The sequence below is a fragment of the Sparus aurata genome, chromosome 22, assembly GCF_900880675.1.
Source record: "Sparus aurata chromosome 22, fSpaAur1.1, whole genome shotgun sequence".
Taxonomy (NCBI): domain Eukaryota; kingdom Metazoa; phylum Chordata; class Actinopteri; order Spariformes; family Sparidae; genus Sparus; species Sparus aurata.
Window position 1 is genome coordinate 21,234,583 of NC_044208.1, and position 19,345 is coordinate 21,253,927.

The 19,345-nt window shown below is 41.3% G+C and overlaps 2 protein-coding genes across 3 annotated transcripts; one reads left to right on the forward strand and one right to left on the reverse strand.

Moving 5' to 3' along the window:
- Positions 1-420: 420 nt before the first annotated feature.
- baalcb (BAALC binder of MAP3K1 and KLF4 b) lies at positions 421-7,628 on the forward strand. The gene is made up of 5 exons (XM_030406185.1): positions 421-720; positions 1,423-1,600; positions 3,153-3,375; positions 6,196-6,395; positions 6,734-7,628. The coding sequence occupies exons 3-5, from the start codon at positions 3,195-3,197 to the stop codon at positions 6,896-6,898; spliced, it is 546 nt and encodes a 181-aa protein (XP_030262045.1). The 5' UTR covers positions 421-720; positions 1,423-1,600; positions 3,153-3,194; the 3' UTR covers positions 6,899-7,628.
- nme6 (NME/NM23 nucleoside diphosphate kinase 6) lies at positions 7,105-11,978 on the reverse strand. Of its 2 annotated transcripts, none has more exons than XM_030406183.1 (6): positions 11,738-11,978; positions 11,327-11,422; positions 9,639-9,741; positions 8,805-8,844; positions 8,153-8,313; positions 7,105-7,987 (listed from the first exon to the last, which is right to left on the reverse strand). In XM_030406183.1, the coding sequence occupies exons 2-6, from the start codon at positions 11,417-11,419 to the stop codon at positions 7,836-7,838; spliced, it is 549 nt and encodes a 182-aa protein (XP_030262043.1). In that variant the 5' UTR covers positions 11,420-11,422; positions 11,738-11,978; the 3' UTR covers positions 7,105-7,835. The 2 variants fall into 2 exon arrangements, with proteins under 2 accessions (XP_030262043.1, XP_030262044.1); XM_030406184.1 differs by having other exon boundaries at positions 11,327-11,419; positions 11,738-11,955.
- Positions 11,979-19,345: the final 7,367 nt, after the last annotated feature.

A 19,345-nucleotide genomic window follows, 5' to 3' on the forward strand; every position in this document is an offset into this window, starting at 1 on the left:
ACTCAAGTTCATTCTCTTGTTCCCACACCACCTATTTGAATTATGTTACATCGAGAAGGAGTTACCACCGACTAAGACTGTTCAGTTGCGCTATCTTACAATCGATATATAGTAAATGTAAGTTAAAGTTTGCCCGATTAGAAGAAGACTTTTCGACCAGGTCTTGAAATGTATGGAAAAGGTCTTAAAAAGGTCTTGAACAGCACTAAATTTAACTTGAGGATTCCCGTATAGACTCTGATAAGGAGCCATATTTACAATAATTGATTTTGAAGGAAACGTTTTGTATTTGTGCCATTTATATACGTATATCCATTCAACTGAATTAAAAAATTATCTCTATGTGTAATATATAATAATATAATTGATCATCCTGATTTGAGGCTTTATCATTGTATCGCTAATGGTCCAGGCTGCATTTTAATTATCGGTCTGTAGCATGAATCCGTGCGCCAGTGCGCACAGGCAGGCACCACAGAGGACCACCACGCTTTTATTAAACCTTTAAATTTACCTGGCAACAGCTGAGGCTACCTCCTTACAGTACGGGCTGAATGATTCACAGCCCCTGTACAAGCCGAGGACCGAGTGGAGGAGCGGGCAGGAGGCTGTGTTCAACCCACCCGGGGGGGCTGTGATCGCCGACAACATGTTGCGGGTCTGTCTGTCTGTCAGGAGACTCGGAGGCGCAGAGACACGGACAGGCAGTCTCCACCATCAGTAAGACCCCTCGTCGTCTTTTTACTGTGGTCGTCGTGGTTTTTTCGCGTTTCTGTCGTGAATCTCACAGCGATGCATTTGTATTTATTTATTTATTTATTTATTTATTTATTTATTTATTTATTCATTCAATCAATCATTTATATCGTTTTGCTTTCGGAATGCAGCGGTGTGGACAGCTGTGCAGTCGCCGATAACGCGCCTATACCGTGGCTTTATCACGGCTGCGTGATGGCTGTGTTTTTAATGAGGGGATCAAACAGGGAAACCAGTAATAAACCAGGCGATGAATTGATCAATGCTGAGGGCCCGGGTTTGTGTACCAACAGCTTCACGTTCAGTGTCACCGCATCAATAAAATGACTCCATCAGCGTCTCATTTAAAGGAAAAAGGCAGGGTTCAATAACACACAGTGATCATTAATTTAACCTGGGTTAGGCTATGGATCTGGTTGTTGTGTAAGTGCTTTACAAGATGAATTTATTTCCAAGTATGAGATAGATAAATAGATGACAGCTTCACTGGTGTACCTGACTGCATTACAATAAACGAGCTAATATACATAATATTAAATATATACAACCAATATATATATATATATATATACACACACAGCAAACCTAAATCAACATATTAAAATGTCACTAAAAGGACACATTAGGGTGCATTTTCTTGACCTCTGCCGTCTCTGCATCTCATAGGTGACTAAACTGGTTTGGATGATCGAGCGGCTCCTGCCTGAGTTGGTCTCCTGATCGACCATCAGAGGATGCCACTTTCAGAGATGTGAAAGAGGCTGAGTTCACACAGGCGGCGCCACTCAACCCACTCTCCGAAAGGACAGGAGCGATTGTTTCTCCCGCAGCTGCCTATTGTGCCGTGAGTATTGTGTGTATGTGCACCAGCTATCTCGGTACGCCTGATAGTTCTTGTCTGAGAAAAGAGGGAAAATGTCAGAAAAAAACAGCACAATGTCAGAGAAAAAGCGAGAAAAATATCCCTGATCTGTGGTGCCTGTCCTCATCAGAATATGTAAGTTGAAAATGAAAACAGCTCGCTACAATCCACATTTACTTTTGTTGGTAGGTAGCGACCTCTAGTGGCTGTGGGAACTGTTACAGCTGCAAAGGAGGAAGTCAGGAGAAGTAGTAAATAAAGTGAAAAGTCCATATAGGGAGGAGGCCGGGACTTTCATTCAGGAGACAGCTTGTCTTTTTAACTTACTAACGTAGTGATGTAAAGTCATGTACACAATGTAACGTAAGTTACTTCTGTAACGTAGGTACATTTGTGACGGAAGTTACAGGATTAATGTACCAAGACGTTTTAGTGCCTGAACCAAACCAAACTGCGACCACACACTGCAGCGGTCGTGTTGATTTGGGAGACGCTGACAGTCGACCTATTTAGACGTGCAGGTATGACGATGTGTGTGTCCGTCCCTTAATCTAGATCAGCCTCAAAAAGTTAACATTCAAGTTTCCTGCAAATCCGTTCTCTAGTTTTTGTTCCATCCGGCTGACAAACAAACCAACCAGCAGACACGGGTGAAAACACAACCTCCTTGGCGGACGTAATCATCCAGTCAAATGAACATCGCAGTGTTTATTTTAGACCTGCGACTAAAGATTATTGTGATCATCACTTTATTTGCCGGTTATTTTCAGGAGTAACTGCCATCTTTGAGAAAACTTCACAAAAATTGTGATCACAATTAACTAAATTCAAAGTCGAGGTAATCAGAGATCAAGTTTACTTTCACGTTAGACGAAAGAAAGCAGGAAATTGTCACTGACATGGGTGAAGCGGGGCCTCAACATTAAAAATGACAGAATACATTTAATAACATCTAATCGGCTTAATAATTTATTACATGTCTAATTTAATGAGAACTGAAGAAGAAGAAGACGTTTCATTGTCCATAAAACATTTCCAGTTGTTTTTTTACGTTTTAAAACAAGTCCCCATCTACTTCAGTTGTTCAGGAGAATGCTGCGTTGCTGTGAAAGACTAAGAAACTTCACCTAACATTTTTCATCAGCATGGGGGTAAGTTGATAGGGACTGAAGTTCTTACTGGGGTCTGACTGACCCCAAATATAATAATGTGACCAGGTAGGATAGTGTTCACTTTTTTTTTAACTCGCATATCAGGTATTTGTTCATAGGTACGCTCCACATGACATATAAAGTATAAAATGTCCAGTGTAAAATGATGAATCGACTTTTAAAATACTTTCTTTAATTTCTATTGCTTTTGTTCTAAATTAAATGTATCATTACACACTGTGTTACGTAAAGTATGAAAGAAAAAAAGAAGGAAGTGGGTCAGCACAAATTCACTCCACTCGTTCAATCTCACGGCTTCCAATGAATCGGATTAAAATCCAACATAAATCTGTCTCCGGCTTCCTTTTTTCCTGTTTCTGCAGAGACGTCCAGCCGGGAAGTGAAGTGCGCCCTGAGGCAGAGCTATGGGCTGCGGGGGGAGCAGGACTGACGTTTTGGAACCTCGGTACCTGGAGAGCTGGACCAAGGAGACAGAGTCCACATGGCTGACCAGCACCGACACCGACATCCCCCTGTCGTCCATCCAGAGCATCCCCTCAGAGGGCTCGGAGGCCGGCTTCACGTCTGAGAAAACAATCAGCCCCGGTGAGAAGGCGACGGCCGAGTGGATGGATGAATGAACACTTAATTGATCTCCTCTAACAGGAACAGGCTGTTATTCAACTGCCGAACAAATTAATTATACATGTGTGATTGTATAAATTAGCAGTTAATTGGATCCCCACCGGGGAATACAGTACATTTGCAATTCCAATCTTAATTTTTCCTACTTTTTTCCATTTCTGTATCACACTTGTAGGATTTTGCACCAAACAAACATTTTTATTTGCTACATTATGAGAATTTAATTCTAATATTGGCTTTTATTCAGTGCTTTGAGCCGCGGCGCTGTAAGTAATTTAACCGGATTAGCAATGAGAGGTCCTTTCTTTAAAATCCTGACTTCAAAGTGAAGTGTGACGCCCATACAGTACAGCATGTGTCCATCTATCTGCTTTCCCCCCGTAGGAGAAAAATCCTAGAGACACATTTTTTGCAGTCCAATTCAGCAAAGAATCCATTATGTGCGAGGAAAATTGAAGTGAAGATGAAAAACACAGCGGGTGCCCTCGGATTATGTGACATAAGGATGCTTAGAACACCCTTTCTTCTTCTTCTTGTGTGCGGTTAGTCGTTACATACGGCACAGCTCTGAGAACGGATGGATCTGACCTTGCTTCTGCTATCTTTTCCCACTGAACTGTGGGTGTGTGTTTTCTCTGAACCTAGTGGGAGATGAATCAGGAAATTAGCATAATAGGCCGCATCAAAAGACGCCGCGCTCAAACAGGTCTTGGCTCTCATGGCAACAGATACAGCTGCTGGCGAATGCAGGCCCCGAGGAGCCTTGATGTAATTGTGAAGATGAATCCGGCGAAGCTCGTCTGTGTGGAGATAAAACAGCTCCTGAATTGGGCCGATGAATCGGCAGCCGGCGCCAAAAAGATTGGATCAAACAGGCAGCTCCACTGAAATGTAAAATACATGTAGAGCACGACTGTGCAGGATTTCCTTAAAAAAAAAAAAAAAAAGGTCTCCGTATTTGTGTTTTGGGGTCACGCCCGCGCACTGCTAATGTGTGTTGGACATCATTTAGTGCTCTCAGCCCCACACTTGACATACACACCGAACCGCTTCAGAGTGTTTTCCATTATTCATCACACTTCACCGCCCCACACTGCAGTCACAGTGGTTCAGCGGTGGCAGTAATGCACCTGCAAGCTATAATCTGCGTGCTCTGACCCGTGAATAATGCTGCTTGATTTTACAAATTACCCACTTCTAAATCATAAATAGTGCGATGATAGTGATGTTGGCAGGGCTGGCATACAACATTTCTGGGTTGACGTGAAAGAATAATACTCAGAGGAGCCGTTGTAACGACTGAAAGCTGAATGAACACATAAACAGGCCACTGTGTCCCAAAACTGGAAGAGTCCATCATTAATAATCATCCTGTCCCCAGAGAGTGTTTATATTTCAGGTCAGCCTTTGACTTCTCTGCTCAAAATGATTCAAAAACATTTGATCAGCTTTTAACATTTACTGTTGGTCGAAAGAAAATTGTAGTTTGAGCTCAGAATGCACCACCGTATCAGCCAAACACTGGTACTGGCCTTTACATATTTGCAGTGCTGACTGCTATCAGTCCCTCAGCAAATAAGATGGCATTTACCAGTGTCAGTGGTTGATGTTTATCTGATGTATCTGATGTTCCGGTGGCACACTGATGAGTTGCCGGCTCGTGACGTCCCTGCCATCAGTTGGTGCCATCTGTGATGTACTGAATTGTTATCGTAGAGTCGGTAGTTGTGCGGGATTCTAATAAGTCTTATAAAGAAGTTACTCTTCAAATAAAAGGGTCTTTTTCATGTTAAAGATGATTATATTAAAGGCGGTGCCTCTAATATTTGCATGAACAACATTGCACACTTTCAAATTTAGGTCAATGACAGGCTGAATGTTTTTTATAAAGATGATTTTCTGATTTTCTTGCGCAAAAGGGGGAATGAATGACAACAGTGGCGGTTCTAGACCAGTTTTAATAGGGGGGCCAGGTTGGGGCCGGCTTTTTTGTTAGGGGGCACAACCCGGAAAAAAGGATAAATCCCTCATTCAGACAAAGCAGTGTTTACAATTTCAGCCATTTTGATTGGGTAGTAAACTGCTGAGACACTTTATTTCTGCCTTTCCCTTCAGAACAAAATCATTGCAAGAAATCTGTGATTGTATTATTAATACAGACTCACTGTCAGGGGGGCCACAGGGGTGTCCAGACTCAGAGTTACGGGGGCACTGGCCCCTGTTGGCCCCCCCCAGAACCGCCCCTGAATGACAACAAAAACAAAATAAACCGAAAAAAAAATCTATATCGGTATTGGCTATCGTAATTTAAAAGGTCAATATTGGTGTAGAACCTCCCATGCATCCCTCATTTCAGCACTTAAATTGTTAAATTAAAATTTTGGAATTATACAGATAATCTATGAAATTGTTAATCCAGTACTCTCAGGACAATAACCATAGTGGGTAAATATCATTAGTTACCTTTTATTATCTGTTTAATTATTTTTGACACCTCTTTTATGACAGTTATTGTACAATAATGTGAATTACAGCTTGAAAAATCTGTTTGGGTTATTACGAATGATCCCTGGTTATGAACTTATTAAGTGCAGGTGTGTGTCCATTGGGTTCATTACAGAAGGGTCTGTGTATCTCACAGTGTCAGGGGCCTTTGATTTGTTTGACATTCAGTAGTTCACATCCCGACAACGTGGCCCCGATACAAACTAGAAGTACATGTTGAGGACTCAGCCTTCAGACTCCGGTGTTTTAATTGCTCCATGTGTTCTTTTCCCACAGTTCCAGACTTCTTTGAGGACGGCGTCCCCCTCCCCGCTCAGGCTTACCTGAAGGTGTGTTCGGCCGTGTCTGAGGCCAGTCTGAACGATGTGAAGCCCAGCAGCCCCCCTGCGATTCTGGCCTCTCCACCCAAGGAGGCGGTGTTACCGTCCTCTGGCACTACGGTGCAGCGCAGGAGCGTTCTTCACACTGAAGAGATTGTAAGAGTTTTAAAAACTCCCAGTAAATTTTTTAGAATAACGAAGCACCTCTTTCTTTTCTTTTCTATTTATTTATTGAGTAAAAGTAGTTAGTTGTGGAAGACCTATTTGGAGAATCAAGTCAAGATGTTTGACCATTGTTTTCATTTATGTCCTGCTTATGTCAAATTCAGAGCTGAAATATGTAGGCAAATATATGGAAGTTGATTGCCTTACTAAGATATATGTCCACATATCCCCCTACTTTATTGCCACAATCTGCATTCCAAACAAACTCCATGTCACAATTGTATTTTTTCTGTTTCGATTTCATGTTCATATTTTTCCATCATCACCAGACAAAATGGCAGGACAATCGGATGTCGACCAAGCAGGTGACCATCACGGTGACGCAGAGCATCCATCAGGTGGACAAGAACGGGAAGGTGAAGAAGTCCCTCACCACCTACGAGGTCATGAAGCCGGCCGAGAGCCTCATACAGGTGACCGCACGGAACACTTGAGTGCAGGAGAGAAGCCAAAGAAAAATGGAGATAACTGTGACGCTTGTGTGACTTTTTTGTTTATGTGGGAAATCTGTTTGAGGTCTGACGACTGATGGAAGCACAGGAAGGGCTCTGAGAATCTGGACGGTAGGATTTTTTTCATTTCCATATTGAAAACATGGCTCATTTTCTTCAACAAAAAAACAGAGTTAACCTAGAATGTGTTGTGTTTCACACTGTAAGATGTATTTTTCTGGTGCCTGTTACAAGTATACTTTGACACAATGACTTGTAAAACTGTAACCCGATCAGATAAAACACTAAACATGACATTTTACAGTGCGTACAGTATCAGACCGAAATAATTCAGTGGCAGCCATTGAAAGGAAATCATTAGTTGGCACACTTGGGTCTTAAAAGCATTTTGTCCGAATTTTGGCTGCTTCTGAGGATAAATATATGTAAAAGATATGATAGTATTGTTTTACATTACTAAATAAATTCTGAATATGAAATAGTTTTGGTATTTGACACTGAAACAAGACATGGAGTTGCTGCTGTACTACAATCTGTAAGGCTCAGGAAACTGATTGTGATGATTGCACTATTTACAGTGAAGCCCGAACAAAGGTTTGTGTGGACGATGTAAACAACTGTCTTACTACGTCGTGTTGTTTTGTACAACAGTGCTACATTTTCTTATCTAGCTGTTCGTGTTTTCTAATGACAATAAATTAAACAAAAACAATGATGGTCCTTGTTTGAAATCACTTCACATATGTGGAAATGCTCAAGGAATCTGTTGGCACTTTAAGGAAACGTGCTGACAAATAATTTTTTTTTTTAAAAAACAGGCGACGTGCATTTTTCTGGGATCATCACACAATTGCGTTCCTGAGCAATCGAACAGTTTCTATAAGGTCCGAGATAATTGACTGTAACGGCAGCTCTGGGATCAGCTTTGCATTGAAAGCGTGTGAATCAGTTTTTCCTGGTCGTAGCGTATTTGTCCTGATCTGAACGAGGGCTCTTCCTTCTCCATCCACTCCTCCATGCAGAAGTCAGGGAAGAAGAAACTGATTTCTCTTTGTGCCGACTCAACGGAATCTGTTGTGGATAGAGATAAAAATATGACAATTGTAAACACTTGCAGTACTTACTGCACTACATCATGCAGTTGCCTGCAGGAAGCCGTTTTCTATGCCACGGTCACCACTTTTTTTTTGTTCCCCTCCGCATATAAACGCTTCACACTTCGGCATACTTCCCTACCTGAGCCATGAGTCGTGTTTCTTGTGTCTGTCAGTCCAAACTGGCCCCTGATGGAAGCAGGCGAGGTGTACCGGGCTCTGAACACTTTGGTCGGCCCCATCACTTCTCTCCAGTGACGTACGGCGTCCTCTCTGGCTAAAACGTACGCTCGCATCGGACCGCTGTGGGAGAAGAATTCAACAACAGAACCAATCAAGCGTATTCTGCTCTGTGTGGCTCTTACAGACATTTTAACAGCGGAGGCTTTTTGTAACACTGACAGCCCTGAGAGAAGGGCTGCCGTGCCACCTGCAGACGTTCAGCTGAGAGGAGATGACAGTTTGATTACAGGCAACTTTTTGCAATCCGCCGGGGGGATGTGGAGCTATTGTGAGGAGGCTATATGGGGATTTTTTCAGACAGTTGCTCCAGGGCTCCTGTGCTAAACATGCTAATCACTGAAACTCCTGCTGTGGTGTTTTCGGGGCGAGATTTAATGGTGAGCATGAAATAGGGAGCACTTTTGTCTGTCAGCAAGGTAGGATATGTGGTGTGGAAATTTCTCTGTTATTCCATTTTATATATATATATCAGACAAGAAACCACAAGGATCCACATCCATCACAGCTTCAGTCATGGTTTAGGGAAATATACACCTGTGTGGAAGGATTACCTTGACATGAATTCAACAAGTCTTTGGTAGAAGAATCGCCCTGTGAAGAACAACAGAAGCATGTCAAACTGTTTTTTTTTTTTGTTTTTTTTTTCAATATTGGTACAGTTATTCATTATTTCAATCACTTTTCTTCAATGTCTGACTCAGGAAGAATCGGTATAATTGTAAGAAGTCGTTGTTGCTCTAGCAAGAAAGTGAGAAGTGAGAAACACAGGACAAAAAAATAAAAAAAATAATGAAAAAATAATAATAATATTTTTTAAAATTAATGTATTATTATTATTATTATTTTAATTTTATTTTTATTTTTGTGTGTGTGTTTTGTTTTGTTTTATCTGGTGTATGAGTGTGTAAGTGTGTCAGGTTTCGAATGTATACCAGCATTTAGATAGAAGCTTCAGGGGCTCCTTCTCTCAAGAGAATTCTTGTGTACTTGGGGTATTCAGCTCTATCGGGTGCGGGTGGGTGGGTTAAGGGGTGTGGGGTGGGATAGGTAGGGTGGATGGAAGGGTGGGTTGGGTGGGGTGGTAAGGGTGGGTCTGTATAACTAATTATTATTATGGAAGAAAGCATCGAACGTAAAAAATGCAACTCTGAATTTGATGGAATTTTGATGAAACTCTGATGTTACTCTGATGTACTTCCTGGTACTTAACTATGATGACCCACAGAAAATTAATAAAATAAAATTATAAAAAAAAAAATTAAAAAAAAGAGAAACACAGGACAACTAAAATAGGCTGCTTACTCATTTGTTCGGTGGGATAGAGTCACTACAGCAGACCTTTGTTCACTGATATAAATTCTGTCGGAGGTGAGTTGAGTTCACACCTGAATGTTCGGCATAAAACCTCTCAGAGTCTTGTCGCCTCCACACCAGATCTTTGCATCTGACGATCACAAAGTTGTCGTCCAGGATTCTCCGGTGAAGAGCCTGAGAGAACGAAAGATGACGTTTTTACCCTGTGCCATGCTGCAGCGGATGGTGATCTATAAAATTCATCTTAGTACTGTGTTTGGATCAAAACTGCTGGAGGAAAAAATGAGGGCATTTCAATATTTTTTACAATTATATCATCAAACGGTTTTACACCTGCCATAAGGATGACACACAGCCAATAATCTGATAGGAAAGGTCATTCTCCTGCTCTCTGTTGGACTGACGTAACCTGGTCTGATTAATGTGGCTTTGAATTGATGGAGTATTTTATGATTGACACAGCTGTCATGACTTTGAGGCCTCAGGGCTTATAAATCTATCAAGACAGTTAATGGAAATTCTTTTTTACTGTTTCATAAAGTGAGAGGAGAGAAGGTCAATCAACGTTATGATTTTATTTGACAGTAAATGAACAGAAAGATAAAGAACTTTAGTTCAGTGATCAAATGTTTCATTTATTCATCAATATTAATCTTGATGACTAAATTGGTTGCATTATGTGAAATATCATGGAGATCAAATTAACCATGTATGCTTGCCTGTACCTGCAATTTATGATCCTCACAGTTAACCTTGTTTAGATTTTTGGCATTGTGTATAATTTGCATATCTATATTTCTACCTGCATATTTTCAATACTTCATATTTGCACTCATTCCTACTTTGTACTGCAACTTCTGCACAACAATACACATCAATTGGGAATATTTGAAAGGCTTTCAGTGCTGTTTTCCGGCTGTAACGATACACCGATACCAGCTGCACTTTATTTTTCTCTGTTCTCTCAGACAGCAAGTTGAGAATATTATAAAAGACAGATCTAAAAAGAATAGCACAAATGTTTCTTGTGATATTTATATGTTTACTTGTGTTGCTGTTCTCTGTTCTCTGTTCTAGCCTAGACAAGTCATCCCTTGCTGTCATGTTACAGCCTTGTTACATTTATGTTTTAATAAAATTCTAAAATGTTCAATCAAGTTAGCCCTGTGGTATTAAAATGTTTTTCACAAATACAAGTATTGTATTGAAGTAAGACATCATGAAAACACCTTTTTTTTCTTATTTCTGGTTCTTACATAAGGCACACAGAACACCAACTTATTTTTGTTCATCCTGTATTTCAGTGTGTGAGGTCAATTTGTGGAATTCTGTTCAAATCCAACCAAAGTAAAAGTATATTAATTTAAAGTAATCAGACAACATGGGTACAATTTCTATTAAGTGAACTGTTGGTGGTTGTGTTTGAGTATATTTAGCTGTTTACCAGAAAGAAAAAGGTTAGTACATAGTACTGGAAGACCATCCATGTGTGTCATCTTATTTTGAAGAGGGGGAAGTCAGTGTTCTCCTCACTACAATGCACAGAGGTCTGAAGGGTGGAAATGTAATCCTGTCATACAGAATGGAAAAAATACTGAACTGCTTCTCTACAGTAACAATGGCATGACAGCCGTAGCACTTTATGGTGAAAGACACTATTGAAACTGTTGTGGTGTACCTGAGCACCCCTGGAGACAGTCTAAGAGAAGTGATGGAGTGAGAGGGTAACAGACCGTGACAGCGAGGTGGTCGAGCTCACCTCCAACATCACAGGATGAGCCACAGCATCTGGCTTGATGACCGCCAGGGTGAGCTGCAGCACTTTGGACAGGCTGCGAGCTGTCAGTAACATCTTCTGCAGAAAAGACACAAATGTGAAGGCTCGTCACGTCGTGCATCACATGTGAAGTAACGTTAACCTACAGTTAGCTGAGGGAATGTAAGCTAAGCTAATAAACTGCTGATAGACAGCTTAAGCTAACTGTTTCTCATTAAACCTAAATATATATATATATATATATATATATATATATATATATATATATATATATATATATATACACATTTAGCGTTAACAACATAAGCCGAAAAGGTCCAACCTTTGAAACGGAACTAACCAAACTGGTAAAGTTCGTACACATTCCTAAAATCCTTGTTCACAGATACAAACCTCTGTTGTGATTAGTTTCCAATACCGGTCAGTTTGAAAAGGACACAACAGCAACGGACACCGCCATGTTGTGTCGAGTGTAAACTTGCGTTCAGTCTTCACTGTCTGCAACTAACAGTCATTTTTATTTGGTTTATGTAACTGAATACTGTAATAATAACGACATTTTGAGCGTTAATGTGCGGATATGCGCTAAATGACTCCTAACAACGCGGGGTCCGTTTGTAAATACTGTCCCCAGAAACGGAAACGGAACATTTTGTTCCCACCTGTGAGGGCGACAGCAAATAAAAAGTTTTAACAGACTTTTAGCTGTGTTTCCCTGCTCAGTCAATATTTAGAAAGGTTGAATAATATGTATTTACGTTATATATAGTAACAGGAATTGACCACGTGACTTACAGTAGTTATTTTAACTTGAGAGCAGCTGTGAAAGGAGGAAACTGTTTCTGTGCAGGCAACTATATGTTTGCTGTGGTTGAATCAGAAAATTGAGGTTATGCCAATACTCATATGGTGTCATGAACTGTAACAGTAAAATGTTTATATTTGGTGCAGTCAGCCAAATCCTTCAAAAGCTACTGTCTTTATAATCTGAATATAATCTTATCTTTATATAAAAGATGACTGTCTCTGGTTCCCTGCTCCACAGGAAACAGGTATTAAGAAAGCAGCACTATTGGTGTCAAACGGGATTCAGTGCCTTGCACAATGGCACTACAGCAAAGTAGATTCTTTCAATATGGTTGCTTGAATTTCAACCCTCAAGTTAAACGACAGTGTCAGTCACTGCACTGACCTGCTGCCCATCCTTGTCAACCCACAGTTCACATAAAAGAAGCTCAAATGAGAAAAAAGTCTTCATTATCTTTAAAAAGGCTGAAGAGAATTGTTCTTTATATTTATTACCCTCGTTAAATAAACAACCTCTCTAACCATGCCTTTTTCACAAAAAAGATGCCCCATGTGTTTGTCGTACTCACTGAAAAGATCGAATAAATATCTATTTATCACTTAGCTAGTCTTCAAATGTTGAAATAACCCTTAAATGTGTCTCAGCTCATGAACAACAAATCTTTAAAAAGGTTGATTCCATTGTCATTTTCTTACATCTTCTATTAATATCAAACACATCCCAATTTAAAAAAAATACATTTAAAATTAAATTCCTCAGAGCTTCGGAGCTGCACCGGATGAAACGAACAGGGCGTCACATCTGTGAAACACAGAACGGTAAGGTTTACAGGATGTTTGTTCCTTATTGGATAGATGCTCTCCAGTAGCTGACCCCACAGCTACAGGCAGGGACGAGATTTTTTTCTGTGGAATCTCATCAATGTAGGAGATCAGACGTACAGTATGAGTTACAAACACGGAGCACATTCCAGCCATGCAAAATGGCCACACCCTCGAAAAAGAGGAGGTTGTGCGTGTGTGGTTTGACATTCACAGAGAGAGAGAGAGAGAGAGAGAGAGAGAGAGAGAGAGAGAGAATAGGAGGGAAGAAAGGGGGGGATGGATGTCCCACATAGGTTTCTCCCACCTGCCCATGTCATGTGACTTGGGGTGACACCACAGCTGTTACCACCCATGAGGGGGATGGAGAGGACGAGAGGAGGTGTTGGGTGGGTGAGGGGTTGGATGGAGCAACTTTCTGAGGACAGAGCATAAAAGTACCTACAGTATAGACAAACCTTGTATTACCTATCATGCAATTGTCATCAGTAGTGGAAATACTCAGATTTACTTAAGTAAAAGTATCAATTCCACAATGTGAAAATACTTCACTACAGGTAAATGTCCTGCAGTCAGAATTAACAGTATTAATAGCTAAATGTAGTTAGATTATTTAAAGTCTTGTACAAAATATGCCCCTGAGACTTATAGTACATATTAATACTGATCATCAGTGTGTAAATAGATCTTCATCATCATTTGTTTTTATGTAGTGTTATAAAAATAAATCTGAGGGGCCATGAGATGATTAACACAAGAGGAAAGAAGACAAAACATCTGTTTTCTGGGTTTTTTTTCTTCAGGGGGTAGATGTCTCAACTCATACGCACATGAAAAATGACAATGAGCTCCAACTAGACACTGTTGTATGTAATGATTGAATCTACGGTGAGTTTTATTTTATAAGCTTCTTATTTTTATCTCACATGTTCATTCGAATCTGAAAGGGAATTAGTAACTGCCTCTGTCAGATAAATGCAGTGGAGTAAAAAGCATGACATTTCTCTGTATTGCAGTGGAGTAGAAGTGTGAAGTAACATAAAGTCAAAAACTCCTAAAAAAAAATGGATTGTTAAATAAAGTTCTGTCGAATAAGCTAATCATGAGTAAAGGTTGCAGATGCTTGATGGACGGTACACGTGTGACAGACGTCAGCAAATGGTTGACTGTGACTCACTTTGACAGCCCACAATCCTCTCTGAACCTGCGGAGTTGATCTACGACATGCGGGATGGAGATAACAGCAAGAACATTTAATCACAAGATATGAAACGAGCCCGGATTATAATCATGTCATCATGTGTCATTGTAGAAAGGATTCCGATGTCAGAGCAAAATAGAAACAAGTAACAACCTGTTACTGTTTCTGTAGTTTTAGATATGTTTTTCTTTTGGGCCTCAAACATCACTACACGCACATGCTTAAATTCTGTTTCCCAAAAGCATACCCTGTCATACAATTGTGATGATGTTGTCATTTGCCTAAATTTGAGACATTTGTCCCTGAGATCTCTGCTTCAACCCCAAATGAATGGAGGTGAAAAGGGTTTTGTTTGTGTTGCTGAATGCTTTTACTCTTGTTATTTGACATTATTCTGACAGTACCAAAGAAAACAGCTCATGTTGAAGTCTGTGGGTGTGCTGCTGTTTACTTACATGCAAGTTAGGTGTTTCCTTGGCTGTTTCACCTCACTTCAAATAAGTTCTGTGGCACCTCTGACATTGTTTTGACATTATTTGTCCTCCATACCCTGTATTCATGATCTTGAGTCAATAATGGCTTAAGTGGGAAATCCTTGAAATGTTCCCAGAATATCAACGAAACCTGGAGAAAGGACCCCAGAGCCACGATAATACTATATTTTTTAACATTATGTGTAAAGGCAGCAACCCAGATGACAATATTCCTAATATTCACTAATGCACCAGGACACAATCAAATTAATCTGAGACAAAGATTTTGACATTTTGGACTGCGAAACTATCTTTACCTCCTTCATCCCTGAGGAGCTGACGGAGGTCTCTGTGTTCAGGCACCAATATTTCAACAGGGACTTAACTTTTTCATAGTTAAGAGCCCAAAATTCATTATCATTTAATTTCAGTGTATTTCGGAGCTCAGAGTGACCGGCGATGACGTGCTGTTTTAAGGCCCAACAGGTTTACAGGATGGACGACAGGCGAGAACAGAGGCCGGCGTTGATCACCGCTGACTCCCGCTTTAAACATCCTCAGCTGGACGGCTGATTCAGCTGATCCCCCCCTTCCCCCGGCTCTCTGCCCGCCATAAACCCCAACTCTGTTTCATCTCGGCGTCACTACTGCTGCTGCTGCTGCTGCTGCCGCTCATGCAGTTGTCGTTTGCCTTTTGGTGGTGAGTCGGGCAGCTGACTGACGACCCCCACAGGCACTTTGGGTGTCCACATTCATACATACACCAGGAGCCACAGTGAGAGGTGAAAATGTGTTCCATATAGCAGCAGGGAGAACAGTTTCACGATGGTACGCAGACTTTTGAGGCCAGGCGAAAAGGTTGGATTAGTATGAAATAAACCTGTAACAGAAATATATGTTGATAGCGTTTAAGTGGAGGCCTGGACATATGTAAGAGTGATGCTATAAGAGACTAATATAGCCTTCTGTTTCTATGGTGAGACTGGGTACAATTTACATTTTTCTTTGCGAGGGTTTCTGAAAGCACGATTTAATTGGCGAGGAAATTAGTATTCAATGGACACTCTTCCAATTCATTAATTCCAATTAATTGCAAGCATCACCGAGAAAAAACGGGGAACAGAAATCTTTATTGTCGACTCATGTGGAAACTCCCCTTAAGCTTCAAAAGCAAAACACATGGTGTAATAAATATGTATGACTAAACAAAAGGATATGACGAAGACAAACACAGACACACATACACTTACGAACTTTCTAGGAACTAAAAAAAATGGTTTTCGAAAAAAAAAAGTGGCCCAGAATTAGGAAATGGTCAGGATGAAAGCTCCAATGTGGCACACAGTGAATACACGTCTAAGCAGCAGTCACTAGTGGCTGATAAAAACTACATATGAGAATATTAATGTTTTAATGTCGCAGTTCTATCAGTGCAGTTCATCTGGAAATCAACAGACACACATTTTACAAACTGTCGCCACACTGCCACTGTATTTCCTTAAAATTAGCTCTAAACTGAATAATTATTTTTAACAATCTTTCTATGAAATGATTAGGAAATTACGGACACGTAACCTCAATGTTATGATGTATTCTCACGTATGATCTTATCCAGCCCACCTACCGCACGGGCTCATCATTACCTTGGAAATGATTTGTATTGCTCGTATGTTATACCAGGTGTTATTCTTTTAAAGCTGTCTGTTTTAATGACGGTGGTCCTATGAACTGTAATGATCACACTGTTGTATTGTTGTCCTTGTAGTTATTATCTTCATACTGATATGGACTGTCTGAAATAAGGTTAAACTAAACTTACACACAGGTTTGTGTACACTGCAAGTTAGATTATGTCCTTGCTAAATTTGTTTTCACTGAAACTAGTCGATTATTGTGTCGATGTGCATCATGTTAATACTTGAGTCATCAAATCAAACCTCATTAGGTAGTATCATTGACTAGAGAGCTCAGGGCCTCACAGATAAACTGGATTTGTATGACACTTGAGTCACAACGTGGCTTTTAACAACCACAACTCACATTTAAACAACTTTTTCCCCAATTTGTGAGAAAATTACACACTCTTGTTGGACCTGTGCACTTTGGTCCCCCGCATTGCAGCTCACCTGTCACCAGGTCACCCAGGGGCCACCTGACCGTTACAACAGGGCCCTTCAGACACCTAGAACCCTTTTATGTCCTAATTGTTCGATTGGTGAGAAAAGTCGGAGACGTGTTTCCTCTCATCACACCTTCTGTGGCTTCAGTAGCAGACCAGAGCCTCATTAGGGTGCCAAATTTCAAGAAATCTTATGGCTTCCAACCAGTTTATTCAACTTTATCTCAACAGTTCTTTGGGGTAAGGAGAAGTTTTTCCGTTGTTTCAAGGTGAAACATTGTGTTGTAGTATCTTCATTATGAGACCCGCGCTGTATCATTACAGTAAGTAGTTTTTCCAGCGCTCCCCTTCTCGGACCTATTGACCTCGAAGCATCCGCCGAAAAAAAAAAAAACCCCGACCCCTCTGTGAATCGCGGGAGTGGGTCGCCTTCACCTCTCCATCACCTGTTCTCTCTTTTGGCCTAAATGCCACTGACCTTCGACCTTTCTGCTCCATTGCCTCCACCACACGGGACCAGGCTCCCCTGCAACAGCTGTGTCAACCTCAGGCCCAGCAACTGGCGTGCCCAGGGAAGGACAGCGTTTGAGTGGCATTAATGTCAGACCACGTCATGAGTCAGCAACACGGCACCGGACCGAGGAGTCCACTTCGACATGTTGGTCTCTCGTCGAAGCACACCTATCCTTTCTTTCCTCTTTTCCTTTCATTTCTTTGCCTTACGTGCTGCTCATTCTTGCTCTTTGCTTCACACCCACAGTGTCTCTCTCATGTTTTCATTTTTTATTCCTTTAAACACTTTTCAGACCATATTTGTGAACATAACCCCTCCTCTTAACATCTCAAACTGACTGATAACACAGAATAATCAACAAAACACATCAAATCAGACAGGAGGTGTTTCATAAAAAGTCAGCTGATATGTAATGTAACTCGCCACCTCCTGCGGAGAGTTTCCTCCAAAACCCGGGGGGGGGGTTAATCTGTGAGGTTGTCCCATCCTGTGCATGTGCAGGACCTGGTCTGGTGTCAGCTGCCAGTTTATTTATACCAATAGAAATCCATGCTATCCACCGGAGAAGAAACTGCTCTGAGGTTAGTCTCCCTAACTCCTACCTGCTGTCCCGAGGGAAATTATTTCCTCCTTGCCAAGATGATCGGCTGTGACCTCCCCAGGAGCAGTGGGACGTTGGCAACGGGGTTGGATGGGCATGACAGAGGGGAACAAAGTGATTAGCAAACGGGGGCCCCGGTATGTGAACACGGGTTAAAAATAACCCCGCTGACCCAATTTGTAGATAACACGCAACACAACTGCTGAGCCCTTGCGCCGTCGTCTTTCTTTAGCTTAATTGTTCTTTTCAAAGAGAGACTCGACGAACTAGTACAGGAGTGAAATCTGTCCTCTTTTGCGGAGTTTCGCCGGAGCTGTAAACGATCACCGGAATGATGATCGGAAAAGGAAATAAATAAAACCTAAGAGGGGTTGACAGATGAAAAGCAAATCGCAGAGTAAGATGAGCCCTTTTGCGTGATTCATGACACACGATGAAAGAGAAGCTGACGATTCGCTGGGTTTGTTGAGCCGGTGCTATGCGGCAGGAGTCAGCTGTCCTCCCCGTTAGGAGGAACACCGGGATTATGATTTGTGTCTTAACCATTGTGTCCGGTGCGAGGGGCCAAGAATCCACTCAAACAACAAAAGTCATCCGATCTTCCGAGCGCCCAGATATATCCGCCAAGGCCTCGGCGCATAGCTGACATTAGTGGAAATGTTGCATTTGTGATACAACCTGGCTCGGGGCCATGGGAAATATCGAACAACTGTCCAATTTAGACAACATCCTGTGGCGGAGGCAAAAACGGGAGCTACAAAGATGCGGTGGGGTGGCTATTTGTGGACGGCGAGTGCCTCGAAAATAGCGAGACTATTGGGTTTCAATATAAGCCCTCCTCTCTGAGCTCGAGCTTTCTGTGAATGAGGCCCGGGTTCCTATCACACCCAACCCTGCCGCTGATTTTAGAACACAGGTGTTGACCTTAGTGGAGCGGCTTGTGCTTGCAGCAGAGGAAAATGAACCCCCGAGCTCGAGCCTCTACAGTTTTGGTCGCTCTGTGGCCACACAGATGCTTGAAAACTGTCATATAAGGGTCTGCAGGTTCTATATGATCACTTAGAGGATGACAGCAAGAATGCTGATGGTCGGCTGGTAACGGCTGATAAGAAATCTTGTGATGCAAAAACTACAAATATTACATATGTTTAAGTATAGCAAGGATATCATATGAGTATACTTGACACAATCGCCTAGAAAGTTGTGTTTCAGTGAGATCAATGGGATGTTTTACTCTTAGCTCTTTTCATTTGTTCCATTGGCAATTTTTTAAAACTTGTTACGAGCAAGAAACACATTGCTTTTTTGTTTTTATTTATTGAAGTGACATTTTTCCAGTGTATCCCTAGTCCCTGCAAGTGAAATTATCAAGATGATTTAACTTGACAAGAGATCTTGGAAATAAACTGGTTGAGTTTGGAGACACACAGGTTCTCCTGAGTGTACAAAGGTTTGACATGAGGT